Source organism: Diceros bicornis, chromosome 3 (genome assembly GCF_020826845.1).
Source record: "Diceros bicornis minor isolate mBicDic1 chromosome 3, mDicBic1.mat.cur, whole genome shotgun sequence".
Classification (NCBI taxonomy): Eukaryota; Metazoa; Chordata; class Mammalia; order Perissodactyla; family Rhinocerotidae; genus Diceros; species Diceros bicornis.
The window spans coordinates 24,669,663-24,686,898 of NC_080742.1; the positions used below are offsets into that span (position 1 = coordinate 24,669,663).

Sequence of the window (17,236 nt, forward strand, 5' to 3'; positions counted from 1 at the left end):
ACAGCTCACCATGATAAAAGTGCTTCAACACTTTGTCCTATGATTCAATATAGGTGACACGATTGAGATTATAGTTACTTCCTTATTAGTCTTCCATTCTCATGTTTCAGCTCACCAAATGTGCCTCCTTTCTCTAGAGTAGGTTGTGGTCTCCTCATGAAACACACACACACACACACACACACACACACACACACACACACACAGATAATATCTTCAAAATGATGGCAATAAGTGCAGTTTTATTCTAGCCCCCCACCTTCCTAAACATGCTACAGCTCATGGTGCCCCTTCCCAGTGCAGAGAATCTTTTCCATGCTGCCATATTCTGTGCCTAGTTCATTCTCTTGGACAGTCTGCCTTATTTGTAAATTGCTCTCAGATATCCTGGAGAGGTAGACACAAAGCCACAGGATCCTATCAGTCAAAAGATAAGAGCTTTTTTATAAGCAGCTTCTCATGACTTGTGCTCCTCTGGGAGAAGAAAGTTTCAGCAGTTTATCTTTCCACTGTGATTCCTAGCTGCCAGAAAATTATGTCTCTGGGCATCTTTCAGGTCCTTTCATTCTCTGCCTCCTGGAGGGGTTCAGGTCCTGATGAATATAACTTGAAGATGAGAAAACTGTAGCATCAAAAAGAGATGGCTTCTCTGGTGCAAACCAGAAACTCCATAATCAAGCCAAGCCTACGCACAGACAAGGCTGCCACACCAGTCTGCCACAGTGGTACATAAATCCAAAGGAAGCCAGGTACTCAGAATAGAAGTAATGACAGCACTGGCTCAGAGCCACCTCAATCAGGCTGAGTAAACAAGCAATACTCCTATGCTCAAACGATTCAGTAGAGGCCATTTTCTCCAGGGTCTCCAGGTCATGAGGACAGAAGAAATAAATGGTATACTGGCCTTCATCCACCTACCCACCCATCCATCCATTCACCTCTATTCCCCAAAATTCACTCGTATCCTAGGATATTTTTTTTTTTTTTTTTGTGAGGAGATCAGCCCTGAGCTAACATCCGCCAATCCTCCTCTTTTTTCGCTGAGGAAGACGGCCCTGGGCTAACATCGGTGCCCATCTTCCTCCACTTTATATGGGACGCCGCCACAGCATGGCTTACCAAGCAGTGCGTCGGTGCGCGCCCGGGATCCGAACCAGCGAACCCCGGGCCGCCGCGGCGGAGCGCGCGCACTTAACCGCTTGCGCCACCGGGCCGGCCCCCCTAGGATATTTAAAAAAAAAAAAAAAGTCTTTATCAAATGCAAGAAAGACTTTCCTTTTTTATTCTGTAATAAATAAAAACAGTGAAATATTATCGATAGGTGAATTATAAGAAATTTAAATTCTTTATTCAGAATAAGCTTTAAACATTTTGAAGCAGATGGTTCTTTCTTGACAAGATTCTCAATACTTGCTTATTTGCTTTTTAATCAAAAATACCAAAAGAAAAGCATTTGTATGCTTTCTTTTTTACATAGTTTAAGCAGAAACAAATTTTTTTAAAAGAAAAAGAAAGCAAAGAAAATGTTTGTCAAGCTTTTCAGAAGTTTAGAAAAGCGTATGCCTAAAATTTGGGGTGGACCAAATAGAATTGATTTTTTTTTAACCTAGATAATAAATGTCTAATTTGGACTGTCCATGTGGCACACAGTTCCCAGATTAAGCTCTTTCAGAGACTGCCATTTTTAGCAAAAGAGGGGGAAGTGAGAATTAGACAACACCCAGGCTCTCTCTATACAGCTGCAGCCAACTTGTCTAAAACCGGAATCCGGCCAATTCCCTGTGGTTCATTGTTTGAGCTATAGCAGGACGCCAGAAACTTAAAACAACCACATGAAGACACCTGAACAGGATTGATTGTAGTCCAGGGTCTAGCATAAAGTCTAGGAGAGAGAAAGAGGAGTGCCCTTCTCATTTCTCTACTAGTGTTTTCCCAAAGCATAAACTACCTGCTTTGAACCTGTTCCCTAATATCCCCAGGGAAGCGGCCGGCAAAGCGTCAAGAAAAGTTTAGCCACATAGAGGTAAAAGGGGAGCTGGGTAAAAAGGTCTGGTATTATTCATTTTTCATGTCCATTCATTTACCTCTGGGTTTCTAAACCAGGTACTTCCCCTTTCTCCCCCCCACCCCTCCACCCCAGGTGGCAAACCTGCTACGGCTCTTCCAGATCCCTCAGATAAGCTACGCGTCCACCAGCGCCAAACTCAGCGACAAGTCGCGCTACGATTACTTTGCCAGGACCGTGCCCCCCGATTTCTACCAGGCCAAAGCCATGGCCGAGATCTTGCGTTTCTTCAACTGGACCTACGTGTCCACTGTGGCCTCCGAGGGCGACTACGGGGAGACGGGAATCGAGGCCTTTGAGCAGGAAGCCCGCGTGCGCAACATCTGCATCGCCACAGCCGAGAAGGTGGGTCGCTCCAACATCCGCAAGTCCTACGACAGCGTGATCCGTGAGCTGCTGCAGAAGCCCAACGCGCGAGTGGTGGTCCTCTTCATGCGCAGTGACGACTCGCGCGAGCTCATCGCTGCCGCCAGCCGCGCCAACGCCTCCTTCACCTGGGTGGCCAGCGACGGCTGGGGCGCGCAGGAGAGCATCGTCAAGGGCAGCGAGCACGTGGCCTACGGCGCCATTACCCTGGAGCTGGCCTCGCAACCTGTCCGCCAGTTCGACCGCTACTTCCAGAGCCTCAACCCTTACAACAACCACCGCAACCCCTGGTTCCGGGACTTCTGGGAGCAGAAATTCCAGTGCAGCCTCCAGAACAAGCGGAACCACCGGCGCCCTTGCGACAAGCACCTGGCCATCGACAGCAACAACTACGAGCAAGAATCCAAGATCATGTTTGTAGTGAACGCGGTGTATGCCATGGCCCACGCCCTGCACAAAATGCAGCGCACCCTCTGCCCCAACACCACCAAGCTTTGCGATGCTATGAAGATCCTGGATGGGAAGAAGTTGTACAAGGATTACTTGCTGAAAATCAACTTCACAGGTAAGCAAAGAGCCTTTGATCATCTTCTATGGTGCAAATAGATGGAATCAAACAGGAGTCAAATACCTCTGCCCCTGACCCAGAAATCATTGTTTGAGAGCCACATAAAGGGTTCAGACTGTTAAACAAATATTCCAGGGTGCAATATGATAGCTCATTGGTGTTCTTACTTATTTTTGAGTGAGTATCTTGGCTGGTACCCTACATGAAATTGAAAGGCCCCCTAGGCTGGGCTGATCTGTGGTAGCTGCCTAGATGTGGGTATGCTACATTTGCTGTCTCTTCTTGTTAGCTGTAGGATATGACATGTGTGATATGGGCATTTAATCTTCTTTAGCAGAATTGGCAACTCTCTAAGGAACATGAACTTCCAAGCCTTCCTTGTGGGTGATTTGAGCAAAAGAATCTCATAACTTTCACAGCAGGGGAGAGAAAAATCTACTGTTTTCGCAAAACCTAACTAGGGGGGAAAAGGGAAAGATACTCAAACCAGGGTGATTTGAGGCACTTGAGTTTATTTCTTCTGCTATACAGAAACATTTCCATGTCAGTATTAAGAGTTGTGAATTTTCTCAAATTATGTCATGAAATGAAACGGTTTTTCTGGGAGCCTGAATATAAGCAAATTGATTGATGGAAGTCATTCTGATACAGTAGTGAACATGCAAATATGTATTCAAAGTGGCTTTTGCTGCCTCTTCGTTTATTTCTAAATATGGTCTAAATATTTCTAAATATAGCACTGCATTTTAATGCATTACTAACATAAAAAGCACAAAATCTTTCGATTTGCATTCTCTACTAAGGTGCATTGATATCAGTGCATTAAGGTACTGGTTCTGGGGACTGTAGCTTAACCCCAAATCGTAAAATGGTAAGTAATATTATTGAGCACAAAAGATTTTGATGCCAAAAATATTACAATGATAACATGCTTTCATTTGCCTAAATTGCTGATAATCTCCCATGCCACTAGGGCATCATTCTAGTCTGCACAATCTCTTTCAATTGATTTATCATCCAAGACATGAAAGTTTGGATGCTCAAATCATACTATCATTGGAGCAAGTGGCAGTTCGCACCTCTCCCTTATAGATGATCACTCAGAAGTCAAATGGCCTGAACAGGCACTGTAGTACTGAGAGAGGATCCCATGACCATTGGCCCCTATTCCAGAAACAGCCTTGAAAATAAGCACAAAAATTGCCAGCCTGCATTTTTTGCACATCTTTTCTTTATTCTATGCAGAGGGAGCCAAAAGTAGTGGAAATCAGTTATGTCAGTATTCCCTCCTATTCATCTGATGGATACATCTCCTACCGTTAGAATGACTACTGCAAGTGATAAAGATTAAACCTTTTCCATGCCCTGTATTTTCACAAGTATATTCTATATAGAAATAATAAAAAATATATTAAAATAATAGCAAATCAGCATTTATCTCAAAATTCCAGACCAATTTCCACTTAAATCTCCAGAAAATAAGAATGGACCTTAGAGTCAATAAAAAAATCTTGGGGGCTGGCCCAGTGGCATAGTGGTTAGGTTCACGTGTTCCACTTCAGCAGCCCGGGGTTCGCAGGTTCGGATCCCAGACACAGATCGATGCACCACTTGACAAGCCATGCTGTGGTGGCATCCCATATAAAGTAGAGGGAGATGGGCATGGATGTTAGCCAGGGCCAATCTTCCTCAGGAAAAAGACGAGGATTGGCAATGATGTTAGCTCAGGGCTAATCTTCCTCACAAAAAAAAAAAAAGAGTATCTTGGGCCAGCCCCAGTGGCCTAGTGGTTAAGTTTGGCATGCTCCACTTTGGCAGCCTGGGTTGGGTTCCCAGGCATGGACCTATACTGCTTGTCTGTCAGTGGCCATGCTGTGGCGGTGGCTCACATACAAAAAAAAGAGGGAGATTGGAAGCAGATGTTAGCTCAGGGCAAATCTTCCTCAGCAAAAAAAAAAAAGAATATCTTTAAACATAAATGCACTCTCAGGTATCTATAAATAGCATCTGCAATGCATTTAATTCTTCAAGATGAATAAGATAAGCATTCTCCTCCTCCTTTCAGACTACCTTTGGGGTAATCATTTATCTTTATTGACCACACATATTAACTTTGTTATTCTAGTTCATTCATTACTCATCAGTGTGCAAATATACAAATATATCCATTCATCAACAGCTAATATAAAGGGAACTCTTAGATTTCGGACAACCCTTGCAAGGTGTTTTCTGTAACCAAAATACTTTCCTTCATTTCACTGACTAAGTCTTACATGGCAAGGAAAAATAAAGAAATAAGGCCATTATCTGGATAAATAAAACAAAAGTATCTTCTTTTTGTCTGCCTTGTTCAATTACTAGCTTTGATTCTACAATTTGGTTTGGCTGTGCAGACTTGACCACAAAGTGCTAATTTAGCCTTCTCAATTTGTTCGACATTACCAGTCATTCTCCATCTCTGAAGAGAGTAGAAGGGTGAAAAACAGATTTAAACTACAGAAAAGAGAGAGAATTTAGACCAGCCACCAGGTAGATATGCTTAGCCGTGAGAATTGGACAAGAAGACATCTTACTATGGGAGGACACCCAGATGCTGAAGTATCTAAATATGTACTTTTAAAAAATACAGCTACAGGGCTGGCCCCGTGGCATAGCAGTTAAGTTCACGTGCTCCGCTCTGGCGGCCTGGGGTTTGCCAGTTCAGATCCTGGGCATAGACCTATGCACCTCTCATCAAGCCATGCTGAGGCAGTGTCCCACATAGGGCAACTAGAAGGATGTACAACTATGACATACAACTATCTACTGGGGTGTGGGGGGGGAAGGAAAAAAGGAGGAAGATTGGCAACAGATGTTAGCTCAGGGCCAATCTTCCTCAAAAAGAATAAAATAAAATAAGGCTAACCTAGGTAGCTATTGAAAAGCAGATTGTCTTACATTTTTTTCTGAAATACTATCTCTGTTTTTCTAACTTGAATATTGAGGCAATGGACTAGGCACAATTGTTAACACTTACCAAACACTAAACAATCTTTGCTCAATTGGGTTGAAAAAGTCCTCTTCCAGCCATCTGCCTGTACTCAATGTATTTACTCCGAGATTCTTCTGACAAGGGAGAGGTGTAGGCAATTCCCTAAGAGCTCTAGTCCTTACAAGATGAAAGAGCTAAGCCTCCTGACGATTTTAACCACATATATTAAAATACTCCTTGGTTCTTTGGTACATTCTTACTAGCTAGTTCCAGCATTGGCCAACCTGAGTGTTTCTTGAAGTTAACCGAATTTGAATAGTCCTTCTGCAAAAGAGATTTTGCAGAACTATGCTTTGTTAAAGATTCTCCTAAATAGTGAGCTCTCTGGGTATAGGATCTAACCACTGTCTACCTCTCTAGACTCATTTCCTGCCATACACCCCACATTTGCCCTCCCTTCCATTAAGACTACTTGCAGTTCCCCAAGCACATCATGCCTTTATTGTTGTGTTTGTATGCTCTGTACATGCTATTTCGTTCACCTAGAACGCTCCCACCCCATCCCCATCTGCCCTGTCTAGCACCTTCACTTATTCCATCAACTGCTACCACCCTGGTCCATGCCACCACCATCTCTAGCCTACATTTCTATAATAGCCTCCTCATTGATTTACTCTTGCCCACCTCCAACCCAGCCTCCACAACCCATTCTCTGCACAACAGCCGGGATGCCCTTTTAAAATGTAAGTCAGAGCAAGTCATTCCTCTGCTCAGAACCTCTTACAGAGTTCCTACGTTTCACTCACAGTAAAAGTCACAATCCTTACAATGTCCCACAGGGCGCTACCTGATCTGTGCCCTCCCTAGCCCTTTCTGCTCGCCTGTCATCACCTTTTACTCTCCCCTTTCTCACTTCATTCCAGCCAGCCGTGTTTCCAAATTTGTGGCCTTTTCACTGCCAGTTCTCTCTGCCTGCAATGCCCTTTCCCCAGATATCCCTATGGCTAATTAATTCCGTTACTTCCTTCAAGTCTTTACCTAAATGTTAGCTTCTCAATGAGGCCCACCTGGCAGTCCTTCTTAAGATTGCAATGCATGGCCCCAGCCCCCACCACAGGCACTCCCTCTCCCTCTAATCTGCTCTACTTTTTTTTTACACCATAATTTTTTCAATTTCTCTCATACCACATCATTTGTTATTTTCCAGTTTATTTTTTATTGTTTGATCTTCACACTCGAATATAAGCTCCATGAAAACAGAAATCATTATCAGTTTTGTTCACTGATGTAGCTCAAGCATAACTGGTGCTCCTTAAATACCTGTTGATTATAAATAGCACTTAACACCCAAACTCCTATTTCCTTCTCTATGTCCATTACTAGATTGTGAGCTTTTTCAAGGCAGAGAACATATGTTTCATCTCTGATCTCAAATACCGAACACAGTTTTTAATACGGAGTGGGCATTATATAAATATTTACTGAAGAAATAAGGAATGAGAAAAAAAATCAATAGGTTTATAATGTCCTTTTTGTGAAAATTTAATGTATATGTTTTGTTCATTAACAAATGAATTTCAAGAAAGAAAGTATGTAACTTCTAGAATGGTTTGCCTTTTTTACCTAAGCACTGTCCTTTAGTTCTGTTCTATCATTGTAATTGAGATAAATTTAAAACCAAATAGCATTAGCATTGGATCTCTTTTCCATCACTGTTTTATAGATGAAGCCCCAAAACTGAAAGTCATTCGCCCAAGGTCATCATCTGGTTAGTGGCAGGGGCCAAGACAGAAATCCAGGTCACCAGATCCGGTGCTGCTTTTGTACGGACACAAGGACCCTGGAAAGTTGAGGTCTTTGATCCCAAACACAGTTTCTGACACACACTAGATATCGATGGGATGTTTATTAAAGGAATGAAAGACGATCAATCAATAGGTTCAAAATTTGTTTTGTGCTTTTTGTTATGATCCCGTTAATGCTCTTGGACACTTTCTCAATTATTTGGAGCTAAGGTAAAAAAACACCCAAACTTTGGATGCTGAGCCTTTGCTTCTAAACCTTAGGATATTTTAAAAAAAGTTTCAAAGCATTTTTTCAGTAGTAAAACCTTTCCATCTGAAAGAGCCATGTCATCCAAAATTCTAAAATAAACATTTAAATGAGGATTATGTTTGGTGTCATGTGACTTTTCAAAATTACTTTGAATAAAATTCCATGCACTCATCATGTAAAAGGAAAGCTTATACACCCAAGACAGTTAAAAACAGAGGGAATAGAGAGGGCTATTAAACATTTAAAGAAATGAAGAAATGTGCTCTCACTGTCATTTTGTGTGTTCACAGTACAATACAATCTCTCTCACTTTCTATTCTGAGACCAGTTCCAGAAAGTGGAATAGAATAAAATCATAGAGTTACAAAAGGCCTTCCTCAAATGCCCCTACTCCTCACTTGACAGAGATGGAGATTCAGGATGTCAGCATCATTATCTTCACTTACTGAAGCACGTAAAAGTGAACTCGACTGTCAGGGTGACATGGTAACCAGAGTATACCCAATTCAAAAGAAAAAAGAAAGAGCTCCCACTTACTGAGCATACTGCCAGAGGTACTACAAGACACACCAGTGTGGAGTAGGCATTATCTTGGGAGTAACATTCATAGCATTCCTCTGTGATTCACCGGGGTGGACTAAAATGTTTGAGAATGGAGAAATTGAGAACTTGACACAATAGGAAATTTATCGAAGATTACATAATAAATAGGTGACAGAGCAAACCATCAAGGGCCTGATTTAGCCATTCATTCCGCAGATATCTTGAGACTCTATGCTAGGAGCTAGGGACCCACCAGTAAATGTCAGATGCAATCCCTGCTTCACAGAGCAGATTGCACCAGCATCTAGTCACCAGAACAACCTCAAAGTATAGAAGCAGGATTATTGGGGGCTGCAATATTAGGGTCTCACCCTAGGTTTTGTGTTCTGTTTTGGTTTCGATTTTTGTTTTGGATTGGAAAATTATTGTGCCCAGAAGAAATCTAAACTCTCTGAACAAATCTTACTCCCAGGGCTTGACTGACAGGTGAAGAGGACAACTCCCTGTTACTGCTGACCTGGTGGTCAAAATAAGACTGGATAATAGGGCACACAGCCATGACAGTTTTTTTGTTCGTTTGGTTGGTTGGTTACTTTTCCTTTTTCTTTCTCTCTTTTCTTTTTATTTATTTATTTTGGCGGGGCACGCTCATCTCTGGGTACCAGCAAAGAAACACACAACTGAGATCAGAGGCCTGGAGCCGGGTGGAGATGGTCCAGACTTGCTCTTATATTTACAATTCACACCTGGAAGAGGGGCAGAGGCAGAAATGGACAGGGCCTTGCTGCCCTACTCACCTCTGTGTCTGACTCATCCAGTAGGTACAAGGATCACTCCTGGTTGGGACTGTAATCACAGAGCACAGGCCAGGGAGGGCAGATTTTCTGGGACACTGCACTCCAAGGAATGTGTTTGAGCTGGCCCCAACCCAGCAAGGCTCTCCTCTTGAAAAGTGCAGGGCCATCCAAGGCCCAGCGAGGAAGCCAAAATGGTAATGACCACATCTTTAGATGAATGGGCTTTGAAGTCCCTGAAAGAGCAAGCTGCTCTTGATCTTGCTTCCTCCCCTGGAACATTTGTAGTTCCCACAAAAGCACAGAAACTTGTTCCAGCTCTGCTGATCAAAAGCATTTCCAAAATGTAAAGATAAATATCCTGTACTTCTTTTTTTCCTTTTTCTCTCTGGTCAGCTTCCTGGGGTCACAAGAATAAGATTTAAACTCCCAAAGGACACCACTAATGTGGTTACTTATTTGTTTATGCACTGTGCATCCGTGCTTTGGTGTCGTAGAAGCTTGAGAAATGATTCTCATTTTAAGGTCACACAGTGGAGAGCAGGAGCCTCTAGAAAACCTAATTTTCCATTTTGGCCTGAGCTTTCTGCTGCTGTGCTTATTATTATTATTGTTATCATATAATTGTTATTATTCTTACTATTATTATTTCATAATCCTTCATTTGAAGAGCCATCCTGTCTATGAAGCAGAAAAAAGTAATCATCCCCAATGAAATATGAAAGAAATGGATTCTACCACCTTGCTAATTGGAAAAAAGTACGATAAATATTCTTCCTCTATGTTTCCAGACTTTTGGACACTGTGGTGTATTTACAGGAACATCACTTGCAAAAGTGTGTGGAGATTGAAGAAAACATTCTGAGCGGTTTTTTTTCTTTTTTTGGTGAAGAAGACTGGTCCTGAGCTAACATCTATTGCCAATCTTCCTCTTTTTGCTGAGGAAGATTGACCTTGAGCGAACATCTTTGCCCATCTTCCTCTGTTTTGTATGTGGAACTCCACCACAGCATAGCTTAATGAGTGGTGTGTTGGTCCGTGCTCAGGATCCAAACCGGTAAACTCCGGGCTGCCAAAACAGAGCATGCAAACTTAACCACTACACCACTGGGCTGGCCCTCCAGCACATTTTTAAAAAATATAACTAGCATATTGTTTAAAAATAAGTTTGGCCTACATTCCTGACCTTTGAGACACCTGGTATTATCCCACAATAACCTAGCCTTCTAAAGGTTTATAATCTCTGGAAATATTGTCACAGTTGAATTGAAAACACACTTTCATATACTTTTGTGCCACTGTTTATCCTCAACAGGACACTGGAAAACCAACATAGATAAAGGAAGTATTTTCAATGAGTTTAGAAAAAAATTCTTGGCCAGAATGGCAATCATATACTGAAATAGAGGACTTTTCTGTAAAGAATTTTGAAAGATTAGCTTGTCATTTAATGAAGCAAGAAATTATGGGAAGTCGTTCCCAGAGTTGGGTTTAGTAAACCTTCCTAGGAACCTAGCAAAATTTTCATAATGCCTGAGCAGTGGGCGCAGCTTCTGGAGATTAAGGAAGCTGATGTTATACTCTGAGGAGTGGGCACTGAGGAGGATGGCTAAAGAATTCCATGACTGGTCGTTATTCTCACTGCCCTCTTACTTTAAACATTTAACAAGTGTCCACAGTGTCTTTAGTCACTATATGTGACCTTAGCAGGAAAGGTTACATAGTCATCCTTGACATTTTTTCTCCAAACCCCTAGCAGTGCCTAATGTAGGCACTCCATTTGTGTCCGGTTCATTCCAAAACTATGATAAAGGATTCATTGCAATGTCTAAGGTAAATTGGAATCTGAAAAGGTGACAGAATCCCCAGAAGTTACAGTAATAATAACAGATCAGAATATTCAGAGATTTAATTCTATCAAAAAACTATAAACAATTTTACTAGCACAGAGTTGACCATGTATTGAATTTACAAAATAATATCAAATACAAAATTATGTTCATAACAAACTAAGCCACTGACCTAAGTGTGATTAGATGTTCTAAGACTGGCTATTAATATTTTTTATTTTTTTTAAATTTTTCTTCCAGCTTTATTGAGATATAATTGACATATAACATTATGTAAGTGTAAGGTGTACAATATGTTGATTTGATACACTTACATATTGCAAAATTATTACCACCATAGCATTACCTCCATACCCTCACATAATTACCATTACTTTTGTGGCACGACCATTTAAGATCTACTCTCTTAACAACTTTCAAATATATAATACAGTATTATTAACTATAATCACCGTGATGTACATTAGATCCCCGAACTTACTCATCTTATAACTGGAAGTGTGTACCCTTTGACCAACATCTCCCCATTTCCCTGATCCCCCAGCCCCTGGTAACCACCATGCTAGTCTCTGTTTTTATAAGTTCAGCTTTTTTAGATTCCACATATAAGTGATATCATACAGTATTTGTTTTTCTGTGTCTGACTTACTTCACTTAGTATAATGCCCCCAAGGTCCATCCATGTTGTTACAAATGGCAAGATTTTCTTCTTTCTCATGGCTGAGTAATATTCCATTATGTGTGTATGTATATATACCTGTTGGCCATTTCTGTATCTTTTTTGGAAAAATTCCTATTCAGTTCCTCTGCCTATTTTTTAATCAAATTGGTTTTTTTGCTTTGAGTTGTATGAATTCTTTAGATATTTTAGATATTAATTCTTATCAGATAGATGGTTTGTAAATATTTCCTCCCGTTCTGTAGGTTGCCTTTTCATTTTGTTGATGGTTTTCTTTGCTATGCAGAAGCTTTTTAGTTTGATTTAGTTCAATGTGCCACTTGTTTATTTTTGCTTTTGTTCTCTTTGCTTTTGGTATCAAATGCAAAAAAATCATTGCCATTTGCTTTTGGTATCAAATGCAAAAAAATCATTGCCAAGACCAATGTCAAGGAACTTATCCCCTATGTTTTCTTCCAGGAGTTTTAGGGTTTCAGGTCTTACGTTCAAGTCTTTAATCCATTTTGAGTTAATTTTTGTGTGTGGTGTAAGACAGTGGTTCAGTTTCATTCTTTTGCATGTGGCTGTCCAGTTTTCTCAACACCATTTATCGAAGAGACCGTCCTGTCCCCCATTGTATACTCCTGGCTCCATTGTTGTAAATTAATTGACCATATGTGTATGGGTTTATTTCTGGGTCTTCTATTTGTCTCATTGATCTATATCTCTGTGTTTATGCCAATACCATACTGTCTTGATTACTATACCTTTGTAATATAGCTTGAAATCAAGAAGTGTGATGCCTTCAGCTTTGTTCTTCTTTTTCAAAATTGTTTTGGCTATTCAGGGCCGTTTGTGGTTTCATACAAATTTTGGAATTGTTTATTCTATTTCTGTGAAATACGGTATTGGAATTTTTATAGGGATTGCATTGAATCTGTAGATCACTTTGGGTAATGTGAACATTTTAACAATATTAATTTTTCCAATCCATGAGCATAGAATATCTTTCCATTTATTTGTCCTCTGCAATTTCTTTCATGAATGTCTTGTCATTTTCATGGTACAGATCTTTCACCTCCTTGGTTAAATTTATTCCTAAAGATTTCATTCTTTTTGATGCTATTAAAAATGAGATTTTTAAATTTCTCTTTCTGATAGATCATTTTAGTGTATAGAAATGCAGCAGATTTTTGTATATTGATCTTGTATCCTTTAACTTGTATCCTGTAGCTGAATTTGTTGATTTGTTCTAATAGCTTTTGGTGGAGTCTTTAGGGTTTTCTATATATAATATCATGTCATCTGCAAATAGAAACAATTTTGCTTCTTCTTTTTCAATTTAGATTCTTTTTATTTCTTTTTCTTGCATAATTACTCTGGCTAGGACTTCCAGTACTATGTTGAATAAAAGTACAGGAGTGGGCATCTTTGTCTTATTTCTGATCTTAGAGGAAAAGCTTTCGGCTTTGCACCATTAAGTATGATGTTAGCTGTGGGCTTGACATACATGGCCTTTATTATGTTGAGGCGTGTTTCCTCTATACCCAGTTTGTTGAGAGTTTTTATTATGAAAGGGTGTTGAATTTTGTCAAATGCCTTTTCTGTACCTATCGAGATGATCACATGATTTTTATCCTTCATTGTGTTAATGTGGTGTATCACATTGATTGATTTGTGAATGTTAAACCATCCTTACATCCCTGGAATAAATTACACTTGATCATGGTGTATAATCTTTTTAATATACTGTTGAATTTGGTTTGCTAATATTTTGTTGAGGATTTTTCTATCTATGTTCACTGGGGATCTTGGCCTCTTGTAGTGGCCTTGTCTAGTTTTAGTATCAAGGTAATGCTGGCCTCATAAAATGAGTTTGGAAGTGTTCTCTTCTCTTCTAATTTTTGGAAGAGTTTCAGAAAGATTGACAGTTATTTTTCTTTAAATGTTTGGTAGGATTCACCAGTGAAGCCATCTGGTCCTGGACTTTTGTTTGTTGGAATGTTTTTGATTACTGATTCGATCTCCTTACTAGTAATCAGTCTGTTCAGACTTTCTATTTCTTCATAGTTTAGTCTTAGTAGGTTGGATGTTTCTAGGAATTTATCCATTTCTTCTAGGTCATCCAATTTGTTGGTGTATAATTATTTATGGTAGTCTCTTATGATCCTTTGTATTTGTAAGATATCAGTTGTAATGTCTCCTTTTTCATTTCTATTTTTATTTATTTACTGTATGTAGTTAGGCCCCTTCCAGGAAGAAACTGGGTGGTGGGCTTTTTTTGCCTGCTCCCTCTGTGCTGAGCCATGGGTGACAGCTGCAGTGAATGCTACACCCATTAATAACTGCTTCTTTGTTTGCTATAGTCTTGTGGGTCTCATGGACAGAAGCCCCAGTGGCTTTCAGAACTGGGCATTTTGGGGGCCTAGTCCTCAGGTGAGAGTCTTAAAAGTTAGGATGTTAATGTTGGGTCCAAACCCTTTGCTCCTCAGGGAGAAGCTGGGAGTTGGGGTTCCCTCCTGATTGTATGGTGCTGTGCAAGGGGTGGGCTTTACGGCAAAAGTGTGTCTCAGCCTTTTCTATCCATTTCAATGTGGATATTTTCTTGTTCATCAATGTATAGGAGACACTCAGCTAGTTCCTGGATTTCTTTCAGGGGAAATTACTCACTTATAGCTGTTCATTCGGTGTGTCCGTGGGCAGAGGGTAATTCAGGAGCCTCCTACGTCTCCATCTTTAAAGACTGCCCTCCAGTTTTGTTTTCTAACCAAGAATCCTGATGAATATAGTGTGATTCCTTTATTAATGGCCATCTCAGACTGGCCATTAATATGAACCTGCTACTCATTCATTCTTCCTAGCAGATAAGTAGTAAATTAACAAAAGTTTTAAAAATATAGTAGAACAACTTAAAATTAAGGCAATTCAATGTATTACTTTAATTAATCAGCCCATTCAGAAAACATCACTATTTTTGTTTTAGTTGTAGAACATGTTCATCATGTAGAACCCAAGTACAGGAGTATAGTATGAGAGCCATTAGTCTATGTTCCTTAGATTCTTTTTTGAGACAAGATTGCACATTATATCCCTGTAGTAAATCAGTTGGCTAGCTACAGGTCTCATGTTTTACCATAGCCAACTTCTTACATAATTTGTTCTTCGTGGTAAAGCAAAGGTGAAATTAGGAATTTTGTCTGTTATAAACCTAGTTATAAACCTAGTGCTGATTTTTGTAAACCTAGTGCTGCTAGAGAAAAAATTTTTTTAAATATGGAGTGGTATGTGGATAATGGTGACATATGCACATAGAGAAGATAACACGTTATAAATAATGTAATTATAAAACTATTCAGAGAGTCTTTCGTATTCAATGTGAATTAGTGTTAGGTACTATAAAAGATGAAAAAAATGAGTAAATAAATTCTTTCTGCCCTCACATAGCTTTGCAACTTGTAAGAGCAATGAGAGAATATAACTTTTACAGTATACAGCAGTTCATCTCTGACATGTTAAGAGAAGGACAAGTAGCATAGAATGTCTGTACAAGGGAGAGATCAATAGTGAGCAGGGGGTCAGAAAAGACTTCCTAGAAGATGTAACACTGATATAACTAAGATTTTGTTAGAAGTAGGGAGGGAGAAAAAGATTTTCAAGGTGAAGAGATCATTCCACACAGGATTGTTGATTACTTTTCAAATGGTTCATTTTTGTTTAACTTGTATTAAAATTCAGAGCTCTTATGGAAACTAAAATTAAATTGAAACAGTAAAATATTGTTCTGATTTGTTAGATTAAGTTTGAAATGTACATTTTCAGTCCGCTTGTAGAAAAAATATATGAATTTTTCAAAATCCCATTGTTTATGATCACTAATCTATCATCTTCACCCTGAACTTCAATTAAAACCAATAAAGTTCTAATCTGAAGAAGGGAAAAAAAGAAACCAGCATTTATCGATTGCTACCTGCCTGACAATAGCCATTTTACATATTTCATTCATTTATTCTCACAAAAATCCTGTCAGGTAAGTGGATATTACTCCCTCTATTTTATAGATTTAAAGGAGGCTCAAAGGAATTAAATGACTTTCTCAAATTTGCAAAGCTAAGTAGCCTCCAAAGCCAACCCAAGGCTGTTTCCTAATCACACATTATTTTCCTTATTGCTTTCTAAGGAGAGAAAAGTAACTTTGTGTCTAGAAAAAGGGTGCAGTCCCATTGTCATTTGGCTCAGCTTACTATGTGCAGTTTCAGTAATAATAAACAATTGCCCCAAAATGTTCATTATCCTAAAAGGAATTTGTTAACTCTTTCATTAATTGCCATAATAGTGTCTTCAATAAAGAATAACTCATATCAAAGGCCTCCAATGATATACTTCACTCCTTCCTCTGAAAGCATCAAATTGCACTAGATCAATATTCACAATATCATACTGTTATTTCTAAGAATCAATAGTAAATTGAAAAAAAAAAGTAATCAGTCTACAGGTAACCATGTCTTAAGTGTTGCTTAAGACTGCATTTTTCTTCCCTGCAACCCCATTTTCTCATTCTAATTACAAACCTCCATGCTTAATTAGAAGTAAATTGATAAAAGAAAGGGGAAAAGTACTGGGTCTGAAACTCTTTCAGAATTTACATCCAGACCATAATAGTTTTGTGGATTTGTTTGTTTGGTGTATTTGAAAGTTTTTCTTGTTGTGTTCATGTTGTTGGGTGGTGGTGGTAGTTTGTTTTATAGCACACTTGACAAGCCAAGTTTTCTTTCTAAAACAATTAAAAATACCTTTGGTACTTTCATATGCTGAAGAATTTTCTATCATAAAGTTTGGTTTATAGGCTATCCAATCACCAATAATCACATGGTAGCACTAAACCAGTGAAGGAGAGAAAGGCTATCCTCTACCCACTCTGGGTCCTTTCTGGCTGGGCTACAAATTAAATCGACAGGAGACCAAATAGCAGGAGAAAATCACACAAAGCTTTATAACGTGTATACATGGGATAAACCAAGGAAACTGAGTTTCTCGACAAATGGCAGAGGCTTTCACCTTAAATAGCATATTCAGGTAGACAAAGGAGGATGTTGGGGGTGGGGGAGGCAGCTATGGGAGATTACCAGAAAGCACGTAATCAAGAGTATGCAGATTTAAGTCCTCGCCTTCCGCTTCCGCGCTGATAAGAGTTTCTAGAGATAAGGTCATCCCCCCTTCTTCCTGGTACAGAGAGGGAGATACCTGTACAAATGGAGATTTCCCTTAAACAGAACTTTGATAAGAATGGGCTTAACAAGGACCCTCCCCCTCTATCGCTTTTAGGCGGTTTGGGAGAAAGTCAAATGTCCTTCCGAGAAAATAATCAC

At 39.6% G+C, this 17,236-nt stretch overlaps 1 protein-coding gene across 1 annotated transcript in view; it reads left to right on the plus strand.

Moving 5' to 3' along the window:
• Positions 1-17,236, plus strand: part of GRM3 (glutamate metabotropic receptor 3) — a 97,755-nt gene that overhangs the window by 18,461 nt on the left and 62,058 nt on the right. Inside the window, exon 2 of the mRNA XM_058524679.1 lies at positions 2,141-2,996. Coding sequence (XP_058380662.1) covers positions 2,141-2,996 — 856 coding nt within the window. The remainder of the gene's footprint in view (positions 1-2,140; positions 2,997-17,236) is intronic.